Source organism: Haliotis rufescens, unplaced genomic scaffold (assembly GCF_023055435.1).
Source record: "Haliotis rufescens isolate VD_foot unplaced genomic scaffold, xgHalRufe1.0.p SCAF_8, whole genome shotgun sequence".
In the NCBI taxonomy this organism is placed as follows: domain Eukaryota; kingdom Metazoa; phylum Mollusca; class Gastropoda; order Lepetellida; family Haliotidae; genus Haliotis; species Haliotis rufescens.
In genome coordinates, this window is record NW_025964372.1 from 8,201,886 (window position 1) to 8,219,530 (window position 17,645).

General features: G+C 40.5%; 1 protein-coding gene across 1 annotated transcript; it reads right to left on the minus strand.

The window, feature by feature from the left end:
* Positions 1–2,275: 2,275 nt before the first annotated feature.
* Positions 2,276–15,397, minus strand: LOC124119825 (cubilin-like). The gene is made up of 20 exons (XM_046482475.2): positions 15,295–15,397; positions 14,750–14,786; positions 13,849–14,100; positions 13,392–13,481; positions 13,061–13,276; positions 12,663–12,917; positions 12,318–12,410; positions 10,315–10,572; positions 10,059–10,148; positions 9,600–9,827; positions 8,928–9,182; positions 8,264–8,356; positions 5,637–5,894; positions 5,373–5,462; positions 4,841–5,119; positions 3,863–4,117; positions 3,536–3,628; positions 2,934–3,161; positions 2,610–2,696; positions 2,276–2,349 (listed from the first exon to the last, which is right to left on the minus strand). The coding sequence occupies exons 1-20, from the start codon at positions 15,367–15,369 to the stop codon at positions 2,342–2,344; spliced, it is 3,240 nt and encodes a 1,079-aa protein (XP_046338431.2). The 5' UTR covers positions 15,370–15,397; the 3' UTR covers positions 2,276–2,341.
* Between the last annotated feature and the right edge of the window lie 2,248 nt (positions 15,398–17,645).

Genomic DNA, 17,645 nt, shown 5'->3' on the forward strand with positions numbered 1-17,645 from the left:
AGATGTACGTGGATCAAATAAGTCATACGTCACTGGGCTGAATGTGGAATGTTAGATGTACGTGTATGGAGATAAGTCATATGTCACTGGACTGAATGTGGAATGTTAGATGTACGTGTATGGAGATAAGTCATACGTCACTGGGCTGCATGTTGAATGTAAGATGTACGTGGATCAAGATAAGTCATATGTCACTGGACTGAATGTGGAATGTAAGATGTACGTGTATGGAGATAAGTCATATGTCACTTGGCTGCTTGTTGAATGTAAGCTGTACGTGGATCAAGATAAGTCATATGTCACTGGACTGAATGTGGAATGTAAGATGTACGTGTATGGAGATAAGTCATATGTCACTTGGCTGCTTGTTGAATGTAAGATGTACGTGTATCAAGATAAGTCATATGTCACTGGACTGAATGTGGAATGTAAGATGTACGTGTATGGAGATAAGTCATATGTCACTGGGTTGCATGTTGAATGTGAACTGTAAGTGTATCAAGATAATAAGTCACGAGTCATTTGGCTGCGTGTTGAATGTTAGCAGTGCGTAAATTAATATATTAATTTTGTAAAATCGTTTAGCTCTGCCTATATTTCTTTTGGGTTACATTACTGTCTGCGATTTGTCTTCAGTTTATCATTAAAATAATCTACATTTAAAGTTGAAGTGCAAAATCACGCAGTGGGACCCGTGACGATCGGTTTTAATATATGAATTTTAAATAAAGGTATTCATCAAACAAGGGCATACACATGACATTTGTACTTTTGTTAAATAATTTATAAAAAGCAAAAGCATATTTCACATTTAAAATAAAATAAAATTATCAATGTAATTTTGTTCCAGTAATTGATACCTAGTTATTATATATTAAACAACTGCTTTCCCGAAATATTATATATTATTCCTATTTCCCTTTCATTCACAGTCCCATAGTAGTCATAGCATCTTTTATTATAGCAGCAAAATCTAAACATAGGATATATTTAGATTTTTACGAAAAGCCTTCCCCTCCCCCAAATAGATGCGTATAAACTAGTGACCTTGTAACAACAATTGGCGAATCATACATTTACGTGTTATGTTATAAGGAAACATTATAACTGCTTATTTTAATTTTCACAATGATTATGTCACTAAACCTGGAGACAAATTTATGCATGTACTTATTCCTATTTCAATATTTCCATGAAAGATGGGTAGGTATTTCTCTTGTTGTGATGTAAATTCACAAATCACTGCAGTATTAATACAGAAAAACCCTACATGACATCATCCTACTCATTGTTTTCATCACATAATTGGGACCTTTAGTAAAACTTTATAATGTGCGATGGAAGGAGGTTCGTGTTGTGTGTCGTAACCGGTTCCACTATTGCTATAAGCACCAACCTTTGCGCATTTGCAGATACCTGTAGACGGGAGTCAAGTTAAAGATAATCGTATCTCCATCGTTGAAGAATTCGAACTGAATCCCAAGCCATCTGACAATCGTGCAAAGATCGGTTTGTGCAAGTGGAATAACACAGTTGTATGGTGGCTCTAAAGTTGATCTTCGGCGCCTAAGATCGCTTGTAACTAAGATTGCTCTGTACATGTGGTCCCACGTGTTCATATACATGCACACAGAGCATAACGAAAGCGTGAAAGAACGGTATAAAGCCAAACTGTAGTGGCGTTAGCTGGAGACACGCCAATCTGCGGTTTGTGTCGTGTTGGGAATCGGCGGTCCGGGCTACAGTTCGTCTCCACGCCTATCCTTATTTTGCCATTGTGGATGCGCCTGTTTTTTCATATAGTGCCCTATGGCGGATTGTATGTACCTTCACAATGAATTCCAATAGGCCCATGGCTGGACTCTCCAACATCAGAAAGATAAATAGAGACTTGTAACATACTTATAGACTTTATGATTGAGTGAGTGAGTTGGTATTCACGCCGCTTTCAGCTACAATACGGCGTGTCAGCTTCTTGAGTTCAGAAAACCCGAAGTGATGCAGGTCCCAGACGTTTACCAGTGTGGTGTTACACACAAGAAACATAAGTCTAGAAACATAATCAGGGTGAATCTTGGATTTCAAACCGACGATCAGCGGTCTCTGGTGCAACAAAGGTTCACAACTCTGCATAGCGAATAGCGGCATATAGACGAAAGACTATTCGGCGCATCCGTATGCCACGTGGTGATGAGTTAATTTACAGTTCAAAGCGTCATTAAAGCAAACTCACACAGTCAGTCACTCATTGAAATAATGAGATGAAATATAAATATAGAGGACATGGAGTTTATTTACTCATATTGTTGTCAACTAGATCTCGCCGTGTAGGTCAGTCTGGTTATGCCACTGCGTAAAAGAAAATAGGAATATCAGTTAAAAAGTGTGTGTCAGTGTATCTTGCTTAGAAAAAACTATATATTTGAAAAAATTGCCAAATTATATTTGATTGTGCATTGCAAAATTTGTAAAGATAGTTTTATATTTACGTTCTGGAAACAAAGAAATTGGTTAAATAATATTTTAGACTTGAATTTATGGGCACTTCCATACAAATAAACTTGTATTACCGGATCCATATCGTTTACTAGTATATGTGCGAAGCTCACCTGGCAATGATGTGAAGGACATGTAGAAACCTTCCCTTTGCACGGAGCCGTCAGATGTGAAGGTGATCACAAAGGTTCCATCAGATTCTGAGGAGCAATTAACATTAAGTTACTGGAAGTACTAATACAGGTTTTACAGAAAGACATTCATATGTGAAAGTTTGCTAGGTTTAGCTTTTTATTTTAAATCTTAAAATATTTCAAAGTTACTAAAACTGTTTCTATTTTAGTGTTTCTTGTTCATGAGTTGTTTGAAGGTCACGGAAAGCAGAAATTATAAACATGCAACAGATATTATAGAGGTGGAAAGTGAGCTACACTCACGGTATGTCTTGCTGCCGGGGCTGCTTCCACACAGTCTGTCTTCGCCCATGGTGACGGCGTCGTACGTGCATCTGCTTGCACTCTCAATGTCAAATTCCTCGAAGGTGAAGTGGAGTTCAGCTGGCGTGGGGGTGTTGATGGTGTATGTGCATTCCATGTTGGGACTGTAGCCACCAGGGGGAGTTGCGAATGACCCGGATGTACCATTGATCACAGCATTACAGTACTCTGAATACGATAAAAAAGCAGAACACCCTAAAAGTAGTTTCATGTCCTTAGTTTAGTGTCATTGACCACACGATACTGAGCTTGGGATCTTGGGGTCAAACAAGTGTCTCTCCTGTTAATGAGGGCTTGGGGTTATTAAAAGTGCAATCCCAAGGAGAAAAGCGGAATAATGCTTGTGAGGTGATATTCGATGGTTTGGCTGAGATGAAATCAGCTTGAAAGTTCGTCCAAACAATTCATTTTAAAATGATTACAGTATTTGTTCCTCTGAATGGTCTCTGGGGCATCTCAGTGATACAATGATAAATATACGTTAATGTAAATGGTTTATTAATAATCACTGATTAAGTATGTGATACGAAGGTTGTACTTGCCTACTTCAGTCTGGTAGTCGAAGGCGAAACCGAGACCCGAAACACTCGAATCACTGACGAATGTCATGGCGAGTAGTGGTTCTGCGTTAGAGTCTGGATTATAGAAATCTTTATCAGTTAACAGAGGAGTTGAATTTATAAAAGTGATGTGAAAAATCTTGTTTCTGTCATCTCAAGTATACAAATATCAGGGCGGGGGGGGGGGGGGGGGGGGACACAAATATGCATAAGCTAAAAGGCGATATCAGAAGACACATGCAAAACTGTACTAACCTACCTGTGTTTTGTATATATTAACATTGATATTAACACTTGCAGTGTGCTTACATTGCTTCACGAAGGGACCTCTGTTGTTTCCACATAGTGTGTCCATTGTGTTGTTTCCAAGCCTCACTGACAGGCTGTCGTAACGACAGTTGCTATTATATTCAACATCAAAGCGTGTGAAGTTGATCGTGGTCACGTGGGGAAGAGCAGGTGAATATAGATTGATGCGACACTCTTCGTTGTTTGCGTAGAAACCATCGATGTCAGTTGCCAGAGCTATTCTGCCTTCCAGGGATTCAGTGTCGTAGTTGCAGGCTGCAATAGGAGATGGGAACATACACGTTTATAATCGTCTTTCAGAAACACTCAAATGGAAACCTTCAAACTAAGTAACTTTGGAGAAAAAACTTTGCCCTGGTCGTCTTTGTTTTATGTCATGCATGTCACAGCACCATTGAAGGCAGAACTTTGAACTATGAATCATTAAAAATAAGTTTCCTTCCTCTTAAAATAACACATAAAGAGACAAAATTTGTTGGATATACTGACAAGGCCCAAACCCTGAGTCAGATATATAGAAATTGTTATGAAAGTATGAATAATTGAACAAATCCCAAAACAAACAACGTTTTCATTACTCATCCAGTCGTGTTTTGTTTACGATCCAAATGGCATTGTCCTGGAACCGTACGACTTCAAGCTTTCATAAAGAACTATACCCTGATCAAAACATTAAATAAGGCTGCGTCTGAGACAAACATGTTTCCGTGTTTGCCAGAAAATGCAAAATCATAATATAACGGATGGCTTTAGTTCAACAATTTGTTATTTGTTTTTTTATATTTCTTTTGCTGAAACCAAATGTCTCTACATCTAATAAGCGACGTGAATGAATGGATTTACAAGATTCCCATTGTTCCCATTTCAACAATCTACTGAAAATCTAAATGTGCCCATCACAGTCCCACATATATTTAGATGATGAATAATCTTTACAACTGAAGGCTTTATTTTTTGTATAACATGACTATAACCTACTATATGTCGTTACGTCGTAAGGTTGCACGGTTGTGTTGCCTGGTGCGACGGTGTAATTGCCTGGTGCAACGGTGGTGTTGCCTGGTGCGATGGTGATGTTGCCTGGTGCGACGGTGATGTTGCCTGGTGCGACGGTGATGTTGCCTGGTGCGACGGTCGTGTTGCCTGGTGCGACGGTCGTGTTGCCTGGTGCGACGGTCGTGTTGCTTGGTGCGACGGTGATGTTGCCTGGTGCGACGGTCGTGTTGCCTGGTGCGACGGTCGTATTTGCAGGAGCGACTGTTGTGTTGGAAGATGTTCGAAGTAATGCAGCATTTGAAGGAAAAAAGTGATAAACATGTCTCCAGTTTAACTTACATACAGTAATGAAACATGTCCTCAATGATTTTCATGTTCATTAGTGATAAGTTATTAAATGGTAAATCTTTTGGCAACGTTTTAACGAACTCACGAACTTGATGTTTAGTGATTGTATATCTTTTTCATAGCCAGCCATTATTCATTATCCCACACATTAAGAAGTGTATCGTACCCATCCTGATGTTGTAGCGAGCCACAAAACCTCTCCTTTTCACTGAACCGTCGGTGACAAATCTCAGCACAACCTCACCAGTTCCGTTCACTGTAAAAGCAGCACAAACAACGTAAAAAGCAACAGCAGTACCACCTGAGAGAAACTTCCAGTCCCAAACTAAATAAAATACTCAACACTCTGGTGAAAGTTCTCGCTGGTCAAATTGTGTGTTATAGCGACGTTAATATGAACTCTCATTTGATATTGACCACTTGAGCTCACCTCGCCTCTCGGTGATGGTACTTCCACACCATCTTCGTCCACCATTGATCTGAACATAATCGTAGGGACATCCATTACCGCCCTCGAGGTCGAAGGTGGTGAAGTTGAAGTGAAGACTGCTATTGCTGGGGACACTGAAGACGTAGCTGCAGTTGAGGTTGTTCTCGTAGTCTTCCTCTGTACCAGGCAGGCTCTGGATCATACCGTGCTCAGCCCGGGCAGTGAAGGTGCAGTTGTGACGGTTCCTGGGAACACCCCCTAAAACACAAAAATAGGTTTCAATAGATAGTACAGAGAGCTAAAACATCTAAACTAAGGGCCAAAAGAAACGTTACCAACATTAACTGAGTTGCCACTTTGAAACAAAGATGCCAACCTGTTCAAAAACAGTAAAGAACACATCTCACGAATACAGCCTTCATGTTCTCTGTCGTTCTTTGCACGTGCTTTGCGGATTTTGGGAGATATTGGTGTTTTTCAGTAATTTTTAAAATATTCTTTCCCAAATTATCGTGCAATTTCCCGGTCTAAATTACGCACGGATCTGTTTCCTATCATTGCGATTATTAACACTAACGAACATTCCAAGACTGACCGCTGTTCAGAGGGAGAGAGCCATAGGTGTGCTGCAGATGGGCGCGACACAGAGAGCGGTTGCCATTAACATGAACTGCTCCAAGATGACCATTACCAGACTGGTCGCACATCTCCGACAGACTGGCAGAACCGCAGACAGACCACGGAGTGGCAGACCAAAGGCCACGACCCCGCAGGATGACCGCTTTTTACGGGTACTTCATCTGAGGAACAGATTTCTTACTGTGACGTCATCAGCTGCCAACAGCTTAGGGCATCCGGTCAGCAGACATACAGTGACCAGACGACTACGACATTATGGTCTCCGGGCTTATCGCCCTTTCAAGGGCATGACCTTGACCCGTCAACATCGACGCGCCAGATTGACGTGGTGCAGGCAAACTCAGCGATGGCAACAAAGGGAATGGCGGCGAGTGCTGTTAAGTGACGAGAGCAGGTTCCAACTCTTCTAACCTGATGGGCGGACGCGAGTTTATCGACGACGTGGTGAACGTACCTTGTTGTTGTTGTGTCCAGGAGGTGGAACCTTACGGGGGTGGAAGTGTGATGGTCTGGGGCGGCATTTGCGGGGACGAGAACACGGAACTTGTCATCATCGAAGGCAATCTGACAGCACAACGCTACATTGACAATATCTAACGGCCAGTGGTTCTTTCTTTCATCCAGCGTCAACAACGGACGTTGTTCCAACAAGATAACGCCACGCCCCATAAAGCCCGATTTCCGGGGACTTCATCAACGCCAACGTGACTGTCCTGCCGTGGCCAGCTCGATCACCAGATCTGTCACCCATAGAACATCTCTGGGACCAGCTGGGGCGTCGTCTTCGGAAACGTCAACATCCTCCCTTCACGAAACAAGCGTTGATCGTTGCCCTCCGTGAGGAATGGAATCGGATACCTGCAGTCGATGTGAGGACGCTTGTCTACTCAGTTTGACGCCGCATTCGAAGATGCATTGCCGCCCATGGAGGTCATATCCTGTATTGAACGGTCTGGGCCGTCGTCACCTTAAAGTTGTAACCAATGTTGTTGATCGAATGCTGGACGAATGACACCTTGTCAAGAAATGTCCCTGTTGGAGGTCAAGGACTTTGTTGTTGAACTAGTAAATTTACTGTTCTGAATGATGTATTTCTACAATACAATTGTTATTGCTGCTTCAAATTATGTTGGTCAAATTTTATCCTAGAAATATCGTTGGTAACGATTTCTTTTGGCCGTCAGTTTAGTAGCATGTACGTTGTCATTCACTTTTTTTAAAAGGGCATGGTACAAGTAGTAAGTTGACATGCAAAGTTCATATCGTAAATTCAGAATACAATCATATCGTAAATTATGCGAATTAAGTCTAATGTATTCATTAAATTCCGTACAAAGAGAGAAAAATACTTTTGTCATTCATCTGATTTTTTTAAAAACGTTTCTGAAACGGCACGGTAGAAGTAGTTTACACCCCGCAAGATTCAGAATACAGTCTGAAGACAATAATAACATATAGTTAGAATATCAGTGCAGTGCCTATGAAGCAATATCTTCTGTTGTACTGACATTCTTTATGTAGTGAAAATGGTACTTCATTTTCTATGAGGCAATGTAAGTAACTCGAACTACATCTCGTGTGTTCAAATATACATATACGGCAGCTTCACGAGACTCAACGCCATAACAGTTTCAAACTACTTGAGCTTACGGATATTTTGTCATGGGAATAGACGTTTTTTGAGCGGCCTCGGCAGTTATATATATATATTGTGGGGTCAAGTATTAACCTGTATCATTCATAATCTTCACTGACATTACTCGTCAATTTAGCATCAAGAACAAATGAAACATTCTCCCTAGGTTGACGTATGTGTTTTCCGTTTTACCTCACTGTGTATATAATACTGTGTATGGAAATGTAGGGGGGCGACAAATGATCGACGAATAGTTCCTTGAATATGTCCTTTACCCATAAAACCCATGACTTACAATCAGTTTAAAACTCATTGCGCATCGCAGAGGAGTGAATTATGAAGCTTTTCTCACTTGGCTTTATTTCGTATGTGGCAAAAAATCCTGGCCTGGTTACGCTGCCATCGGAGTGGAACAGTGCTGTGAAATTACCGCCGTCGACGTCAACTGAAACAAACAGACTCATATTGTTGGCAGGATCTGAATGTTTCGACGAATGGAACCTAAAGATGCATGCCACTGATACAAAGGGAGGTTAGATAAAAAATAACCACTTTCATGATCATGAGATTTATTAAAATACACTCTCAGACCGATGTCTACGAAAAGAATCACACATTCATTCTGTCGGTCATGAACAATAAACTATCACCACATTTCTAATCCTTTGTAAGATTCTGTCGAATATAACTTCGCAGCTAAGGTTTATTTGAAAGTCTAAGAGCGACTGCATGAACGTTAGGGGATAAGTAGAAAGCTATTTTCTGAACGAGTAGAACATGACATAGCTCTGAATAGAACACGTACTCCTCCCTAGTTACGATGTAACACACATTTAGTAATTTCAAAATCAGTTTGGTTATTCCTTATAGAAACGTGCTTCATTATCATTAATTGCTTGTTTTACGTAACTTAGATTAATCAAGTTTTCATTACTACTGACTTCGTTTCGTTAACAAGTGACTGTAATGCTAACGTGTAAAGTAATAACGGTATCATATCAACCAGGCCGACATACATTCCAGTGTGCGGTTGTCCCACTCGTGACCACAGGCTTTTTCGGTCTGGTTGTTAGCCCAGCTGAACTGAAGCCAGTCGTATCTGCAGGCACCATTACTCTCCAGATCAAACCTAGTGAAGTTGACCCTCAATGTGTAGTCCCCAGTGAGTCCGCTGATGACAGTCGCACAGTCCTGTCTGTTGGGGTAGGTCTGGTTGTAGTTAGGGCTTGAAAAGTTGCCTCTCTCGCCAGTCAGATATCTGTTGCAGGATTCTAATGTAAAACAGATATAATTTGATACGTAACCACTATATTTGGCTATGATTCATTAGAGCATCGTAAGCATTGAAGAAAACAACTTTTACAATGAACCTGTTGACAGAAACGGAGTGTCTTTCCACAAACATTGATTTCAGTGAATAGTTTACATGAAGACAATATTCACATGCCAGCATATATATATATATGTATATTAACTCAATACGCTTATTCAGTATCCACCTGAATAATCCTGAAAGGTCGTTACAAAGAATAAAAGAAGTTGTTATCCACAAAAAGTTGAATGTCTTCATGTTCTTCCGACTTCTAAATGCCCATCAGAGACTTGAATTTTTTATATTTCTCAGACAATATAGTTCCCAGAATATTTTTTAAACTAATACGTATACATAAACGTGGTATGATATTTACGGCTTCCATTTCCAGTTGTGTTGGCTGGGACGATAGTTGTGTTGGCTGGTACAACTGTTGTGTTGGGTGGAACGACTGTTGTGTTGGGTGGAACTACTGTCGTGTTTGCTGGGACGATTGTTGTGTTGGCTGGGGCAACAGTTGTGTTGGGTGGAACGACTGTCGTGTTTGCTGGGACGATTGTTGTGTTGGCTGGGGCAACTGTTGTGTTTGGTGATGTTCCATTGTCTGAAGGAAAACATATCATTATGACATCATTTTGACAGCGCCTGTTTTGACATGAATTATTTTGTCAGCAGAGTTATAGCGTACTGCTGTTTGAAGGGATGCATGAAAGATTCAGTCCTATTGGAGCATGCAAATCCTCCAAAATAATACTAATTATCAATGCTCACATTTATACAGTAGAAGTGAATATATATTATTGCCAAACCTAATACAAAAAAAAGAGAACTTTACCCATCCTGATGTTGAAACGAGCCACAAAACCTCTCCTCCTCACTGAACCGTCGGTGACAAATCTCAGCACAACCTCACCAGTTCCGTTCACTGCAACAGTAACAGTGGAATCTACTGCCAATAGACTTCTAGTCCCAAATGAAAATAAATATGCATAGATCCTTGTGGTAAGAATCTAGTGAAAGTTTGTTTTTAAAGTAGTGCGTTACAACCATGTTGAACTCTCATTTGATATTGACCTCTTCTATGAGCTCACCTTGCCTCCCGTTAATGGTACTTCCGCACCATCTTCGTCCACCATTGATCTGAACATAATCGAAGGGACATCCGTTACCGCCCTCGAGGTCGAAGGTGGTGAAGTTGAAGTGAAGACTACTATTGCTGGGGACATTGAAGACATAGCTGCAGTTGAGGTTGTTCTCGTAGTCCTCCCCTGTACCAGGCAGGCTCTGGATCATACCGTGCTCAGCCCGAGTAGTGAAGGTGCAGTTGCGACGGCTCCTGGGAACACCCCCTACAACACAAAATAGGCTTCTATCAAGTGCAGATCAGCCCAGTAGCATGTATGTTGTCATGCATTGTTTTGAAAGGGCATGGTACAAGTGGTAAGTTAACATGCCGAGAACAACTCGTCATTTCAGAATACAGTCATATCGCAAATTACTCGAAATTAATCTAAATGTATTTATAAAAGTCCGTACAAAGGGCAAAATTCATCATGGCCGTGGAAATGTACAACTTAATTCCTGTCTTAAAGATTCACCGTACGTCTATTGAGAAAACACATATGAAATGTTGGTCTTCCTCACACATGTATATGACATATGTGTGAAATGTAGGGATAGGACATTTAGACAAGGAGTGGGCATTCCCGTGGGTACCAGTTATGCTCGAAATTACCTGACCTGTTTTGTTTTTGTTATGCATTCGAGTCAGTATTTATGCTCAGATTGGCAAAATCAAAATAAGGAAATTTGGGCAAAAAGTATAACTTATGCTTCAGGTATATAAAAGATCACATATCTTTCAATAACTGTCAAATAGCAAATTCCTTTCCACTTATTTGCCAACCTGAGCTAGAAATAAAAGATAACAGTGAAACCACCTCATCTGTTTTATATTCAGATCTATTCATAAAAAATCGGTATTCACAATACTATGATAAGAGAGATGACTTTAACTTACCAATAACTGTCTCCTTATGTCGAGCAATATTCCAATGCGTATCTACATGTCACAACGTTTGAGGTACAATCGAGCATGCTCTTTCTCCGAAGATTTTGAAGAGCGTCATACGACTCTTGCTCAAAGTTTGTTTGATCGAGATACCACATTCAAGGCCTCAGTAAAACTTTCAAAAGATTTTTGAGAGATATGTGAAGGTAAGTTCCTAAAATGATGTATGATGCAATTCCTTATTTTAAGTTGTATCATATATACCCGTATTTTTTCTGGTGAACAATTGACTTGCCTCAGCACGTGTTTGTGTCATCTGTGAAGCAGGGCACGCTCATCATTTCGCGAATACGTGGTATCATCACTATTTGGTAGTTGTTCATAAATACATATTTATGATGTAGTCGGAATCGAACAGTCGAATTTGAATTCTTATGGTTATGGAAAAGTTTTTTTTGTTTTTATTCAAATGAATATTCAAATGCTATATAGAATCTCATGTCCCTCCCTGTGGCTGAACGTAGTAGTTTGTGTTTAAACCCGCTGACGAATATCTTGTCTTGAAGACTAGTTTTCATGCTTTCACTAACATTTGTTGTCGGTTCAAATCAAACACCATACAGAATGTGAAGATAGGGGCAGTAGTTAAAATTTTGTCAATGAGGCGATGTCTTTCGTTGTACCGCAATGCTTCATCTAGTCAAAATATTATGAAGCAATATCTTCTGTTGTACTGACATACCTAATGTAGTGAAAATGTTATTTCATTTTATATGAGGCAATTTCTTCTGTTGTACTGATATACTTAATGCAGTGAAAATGTTACTTAATCGTCTAGGAGGCAATGCCTCATCGTAGTGAGCCGTTGAACGCAGATGTTTTTATCAACCAACACATAACATAATGGCTTGGCTCAATGACAAAGAAGTACAGAGTTCGTTAAAACAAACTTGGTTTGATTTCGTATGTGTCCATATACCTATAATGTACCTATAAAAAGTATGTGAACTATAAAACTGACCTACAATCAGTTTAAATCTAAAGGCCCACTAACAGAGGAATGAGTTATGAAGTCACTCTCACTTGGCTTGATTTCGTATGTTGCAAAGAATCCTGGCTTTGTAACGCTGCCGTCAGAGTGGAAGCTTGCTGTGACGTTACCACCGTCGACGTCGACTGAAATAAACGAACCAGTGTTGAGAGCATCGACATCTGGATTGGTTAGAGGCAGAACTGAAGCACATAGGATAGTTTTGACGGGGTACTCCATATATATCCATATATAATGGTTATAGCCTTATAATAGGGAACATATCTGACTTCAGTACAGGCAACTCTTCAGTAAATGTGACTTCGTTATTGTGCACATCATAATAGTGTGTTGTATCATTATAATAACAAGTAAACAAAGGGAATAGTGCAACGTACATTCCAGTGTGCGGTTGTCCCACTCGTGACCACAGGCTTTTTCGGTCTGGTTGTTAGCCCAGCTGAACTGAAGCCAGTCGTATCTGCAGGCACTATTACTCTCCAGATCAAACCTAGTGAAGTTGACCCTCAATGTGTAGTCCCCAGTGAGTCCGCTGATGACAGTCGCACAGTCCTGTCTGTTGGGGTAGGTCTGGTTGTAGTTAGGGCTTGAAAAGTTGCCCCTCTCGCCAGTCAGATATCTGTTGCAGGACTCTGAAATAACAGTTACATGTGTTTTTTTGTTTTTGCTCCAAATGTTTTTATCTTTATACAACTGATTCAGAGAGGAGGGAAAACGTTTCGTTTTGTGTTTTATATGTAGACTTAAAATCAAAGAGCGATGAAAATATATTTACGAGTCTCATTTCCGGTTGTGTTGAGAGAAGATGTTGCATTGTTGTAGGGAAGGGTAAAATTCGGTGAAGACGAGGCTGTCACGTTCAAGGACGGAGTGGTGCTGTAGTTCAGGGAAGGCGAGGCTGTCACGTTCAAGGACGGAGCGGTGCTGTAGTTCAGTGAAGGCGAGGCTGTCACGTTCAAGGACGGAGTGGTGCTATAGTTCAGGGAAGGTACTGTATCGATGAAAAAAATAATTATATTTGGGATTCGACGCTAGATCTTTTGCACTCAGTCAAAACAATGGAAGCTGAAATTTGTTTTGCATTCTTAAACCGAACCTGTACACACCTGGGATAGTCATATAAAAGACATTGATGCCACGACCAACTTGAGAGCCGTCACTATGGAAACACAACTGGAAACTGTCCGTGCTGTTGACTGAAACGCAAACATGGTTCAATCACGCATTTTTAAGTAAGTTGCTGTTTCAAGTATAATACAAGATGTCTATTGTTGTTGCGATGTTGTGTTGTTGAGTCAAAAACCAGTTGGTAGATTGATAGGTCTGTGTAATGTTTCTATGTCGGAATTACGTATTGTTTATAAACAAGTATTTATATGGTCATTATAAATATAGGTACTTTGAACATATAAAACGTATATGGTAAAAGTGGGCCATTGTTGTATATCCTGGAGGTATACTGCCGGCACGTGTTGCGTTGACGACAGAGTCATTTGTACGTTAATCACTTTGCAAAACAAAGAGAAGAAAAAACAAACAAAACGAAAATATATGCTTCCTTACACGATCTAATGTATCCGACATCCTTCGTGCCACAGTCGATCTCGGTAATACCGTCACTTGTTCCATAGGTAACAGAGTCATAACTGCAGCGAGGACCTTGCTCAATGTCAAAGACACTAAACTCCAGATCGACCGTGAAAGAACCGCCAAAGTAAGGACGGAGCTCGAAGCAGCAGTCTTCGTTGTTTTGGTATTGACCAGAGCCAAACTCTATCTCTCCAATGAGATCTTCCCTCACGCCCCCAACACATCCTGAACATCATGGAAGATTATGTGAACACATTATAATATACGGACTGAACATATATGTTATCAAAATATGTGCTGGTCTTCATGTATATCTTAGTATTCGTTGTACCTCTCTTTCAAATGCAAGGTCCATCATCAGTTAAAATACCCATGAATGATAGGTCCCTATTGAACGATATCATAAACACGTTCATGGTTATACACTTGATGTATTAATATAGGTACACATCTTATCCATCAATATGTGGCCAGATATCAAACTAAGAACTAATTGGTCAAAATTCATTAGCAATGAAATACATACACCTTGAAATTATTTTTGTAACTTTCTTCGTTTTCAGTTTTGTTTGTGTGAAATAACCACATTGAAATGTAGAAACCGTAATCGGCCAACTAATGACGCTTTGTAACTGCTAACATAGATTTTTGACCACTATTTGAAATGCTTCCTCAGCTTCTTTGCATCACATGATACGACTTGCGACCTTCAGAAGTGAAAATGCAGTGTTCTTGTCCCAACTGTACAATAGGTACATATTTATCAAAACTCGATCAATGATAGATAGGAACAAGCAGTTTAGGATATATGATGGCATTTCATTTTTTAGCTGCGTTTTTATTTTTTAACTACCCGTTAAAACTTTGAACTTACTGCTTCCAGCTTGTCGCTTCAGCCGTGCTTTCTCATTCTGTTGGAGAAAAATAGAATATATTTACTGTCGATATGTTTAGACTCCATTACGGCATGGTTTGTATATTCAACAGGTTTTGATAACCTCAGTATGATCTCATGACATTGCCAAATATCACACAGTGAATTTACGCCATAAACGTTTTAACAGCACAGAAATCTGTATCTTTTTAGCCGAACACGACTTATATATATGACATAAGTCTGAACTGTGATTTAATGTGTCTCGTTCTGCAATAGAGACCTAGATTAAGTACACCAATACTACTCAAACGAATTTGAAAAACACCCGATTCTTTCATATTGTTACAGTTATATATCGTTGCTTGAAAGATGGTATATTTTGCTCTCTCTAACTGGCGTACTGTTGTTTGACACCAACAATAGTAAGCTATGAGTTGAATGACGATCAACTGCAGTTGTACTGAAGAGGACAGTAACACAGTTAATGTGTAAATCATGGCATTCGGTACAACGTTAGATAAGTTGCCGTGTACTACACTTACTTTGAATGCTCGTCCTTCTGTGGAGGCCAGACAGAGGCAAACCACCAGCAAGCTGATCACTGCACGTGGAGACATCTTAATGTACTCTGTACCTCCAGACAATTGCTGAAACTTATATAGTCTCAGAGCTTCAACAATTAAAGAATCATATTGATTTTCAGTAATGGCCCTAATGTGGGTAGCTTCCGACATACAGAAACTTATAGCATACAGACACGTACATTTTTAAAATAAGTGCTAATTGTGTGTTCACCTGCTGGCAATCTGCTAACATATCTACCAACAGGACCATCTGCAGAATTTGATATCACAGACGCTGATAGTCACTATTGACATACCATAACTCTACAGATATTGATATGTTCAAGGTGTTCACAATCAGCAAAAATATCACGTGGTGACTACGTGATAACCTTAAGTAAAAGTATGTTCAGTACGACAGAAGAGACATATATCTTCCTTCTGTTGATTGCCAAAGACAGATATGCGAAGAAGGGTGGTATTTTTCTAATGTGTTCCCGACTGTTTTATTTTAAAGTTTTACAAATTGGATGTAACATACATGTAGCTAGCTGTTGTGTATTCTAGCATGTCTGATTCATGTACAAGGTATACTGGTATGCCCAAAAGTTATTATTGATAACTGAAAAGTAAAACTTGCGTATGGTTTTCTTACGAGGCTACTCCCCCCCCCCCCCCCCCCTGTTTAATGAAATAGCATCAGGATTTGATGCAAAGTAATTATTTTTCAAATACGAAATGTTTTTGAGAACACGGAATACGTGTATTTACAGGCGGTTTGTGCATGTTTCACTCCATTGGTTACTTTGTGCGATCTCCATGGTATAACAACGGGTAGCCACTGAAGAAAATCACTGGGTTATGACTTAACGATATTTTATTTTCAAAGTCCCAATAACCAGGCTTAATTGACGTGAGTAATGTGGGCTCAACGCTGCTTTTAGCATTATTTCAGAATATCGCTTTGGTGGAACCCGCGAGCACAGAGATGCGTCACAGAGACCAGGGGTCAGAATCGGAGGTCATCCAGGGTTGGAACTTACGATCAGTGGATCCATCTTATGGATGTAATTTTCTTGGGCTTGGCCAAAGGAAAAAACAAAACAAAATCAATTTTTAACAGTAAAAAAACATTTATTGCAACTCTATAATATACTGAACAGCATTGAAAACGCACCAGCAATAAATCTTGAAATATTACAAAAACAACTTGAGCAATGACCGATTTTGATTAGAACAGACATAGGCGGATTATTAAGAAAGACGACAAAGGAAACAGGAATACCACACAGTAATTACAATTACGTCATCAGTGTAAGGAAGACACATAGGGTTAAAATGAAAAGTCAATATCTGGTATGTCCGCCACTGACAGCAACACAGGCCATGCAACGTCTTCTCATTGATCGAATAAGTCTGCGAATAGTGTTCTGGGGCATTCCACTCTTGACAGAGTGTATCTTCAAGTTCTCTCAGGTTCTGTACTTGCGGACGACGTGAGAGGCGTTGACCCAGGTAATCACTTAGATGTTCAATTGGCGATAGATCTGGTGACAATGCTGGCCATGGAAGCAGAGGCACATTATTCTTCGCCAGGTACTGTGTTGAAACACGTGCTGTGTTCGCTCTTGCATTATCTTGCTGGAAGGTGTGCATACCCTGGTGCTGATGAAAGAATGGGATGACGTGATTTGTCAATATGTTATTCCTGTAGCAAAGGGTATTAACTCATCCACGACAAACATGGAGCTCTGTTTGATGGTTATGACTGATGCCGCCCAACACCATGACACTCCCTCCCCCCCCCCCCCCCATCGATCTGTCTGTACAACGCAGTCATTGTGGTAACGTTCTCCACGTCGACGTCACACTCGCAGTCGACCGTCAGCATTCCGTAAATGAAAACGGGACTCATCAGAGAACAGCACACCCCATGCCACTGCCGCAATCTCCAATGACGATGCCTTTGGCTCAACACAGACGTTCATTTCGATGTCGATCAGTGAGTATGGGTCCAACATATGGACGTCGAGCACGTAGCCCTGCTGAGCGGAGACGTCGACGTACGGTGTCAGCACTGATCAATTCCGTCGGTCTTGTACGGTTGCTGCTGTCCTGGTAGCCGAAAGTGTACGATCACGAAGATACTGACGAACAATATGGCGATCTTGACGTGGTGTAGTTACACGACGTTGACCCGGACGTGGTCGATCTCTGGTGGTTCTTGTCTGCTGGTATCTGCTCAGTAGCCTGGGGACAGTTGAATGATGGCATTGAAACCGTTGTGCAACGACTCTACTTGACGTACCAACTTGAAGCATGCCCAAGGC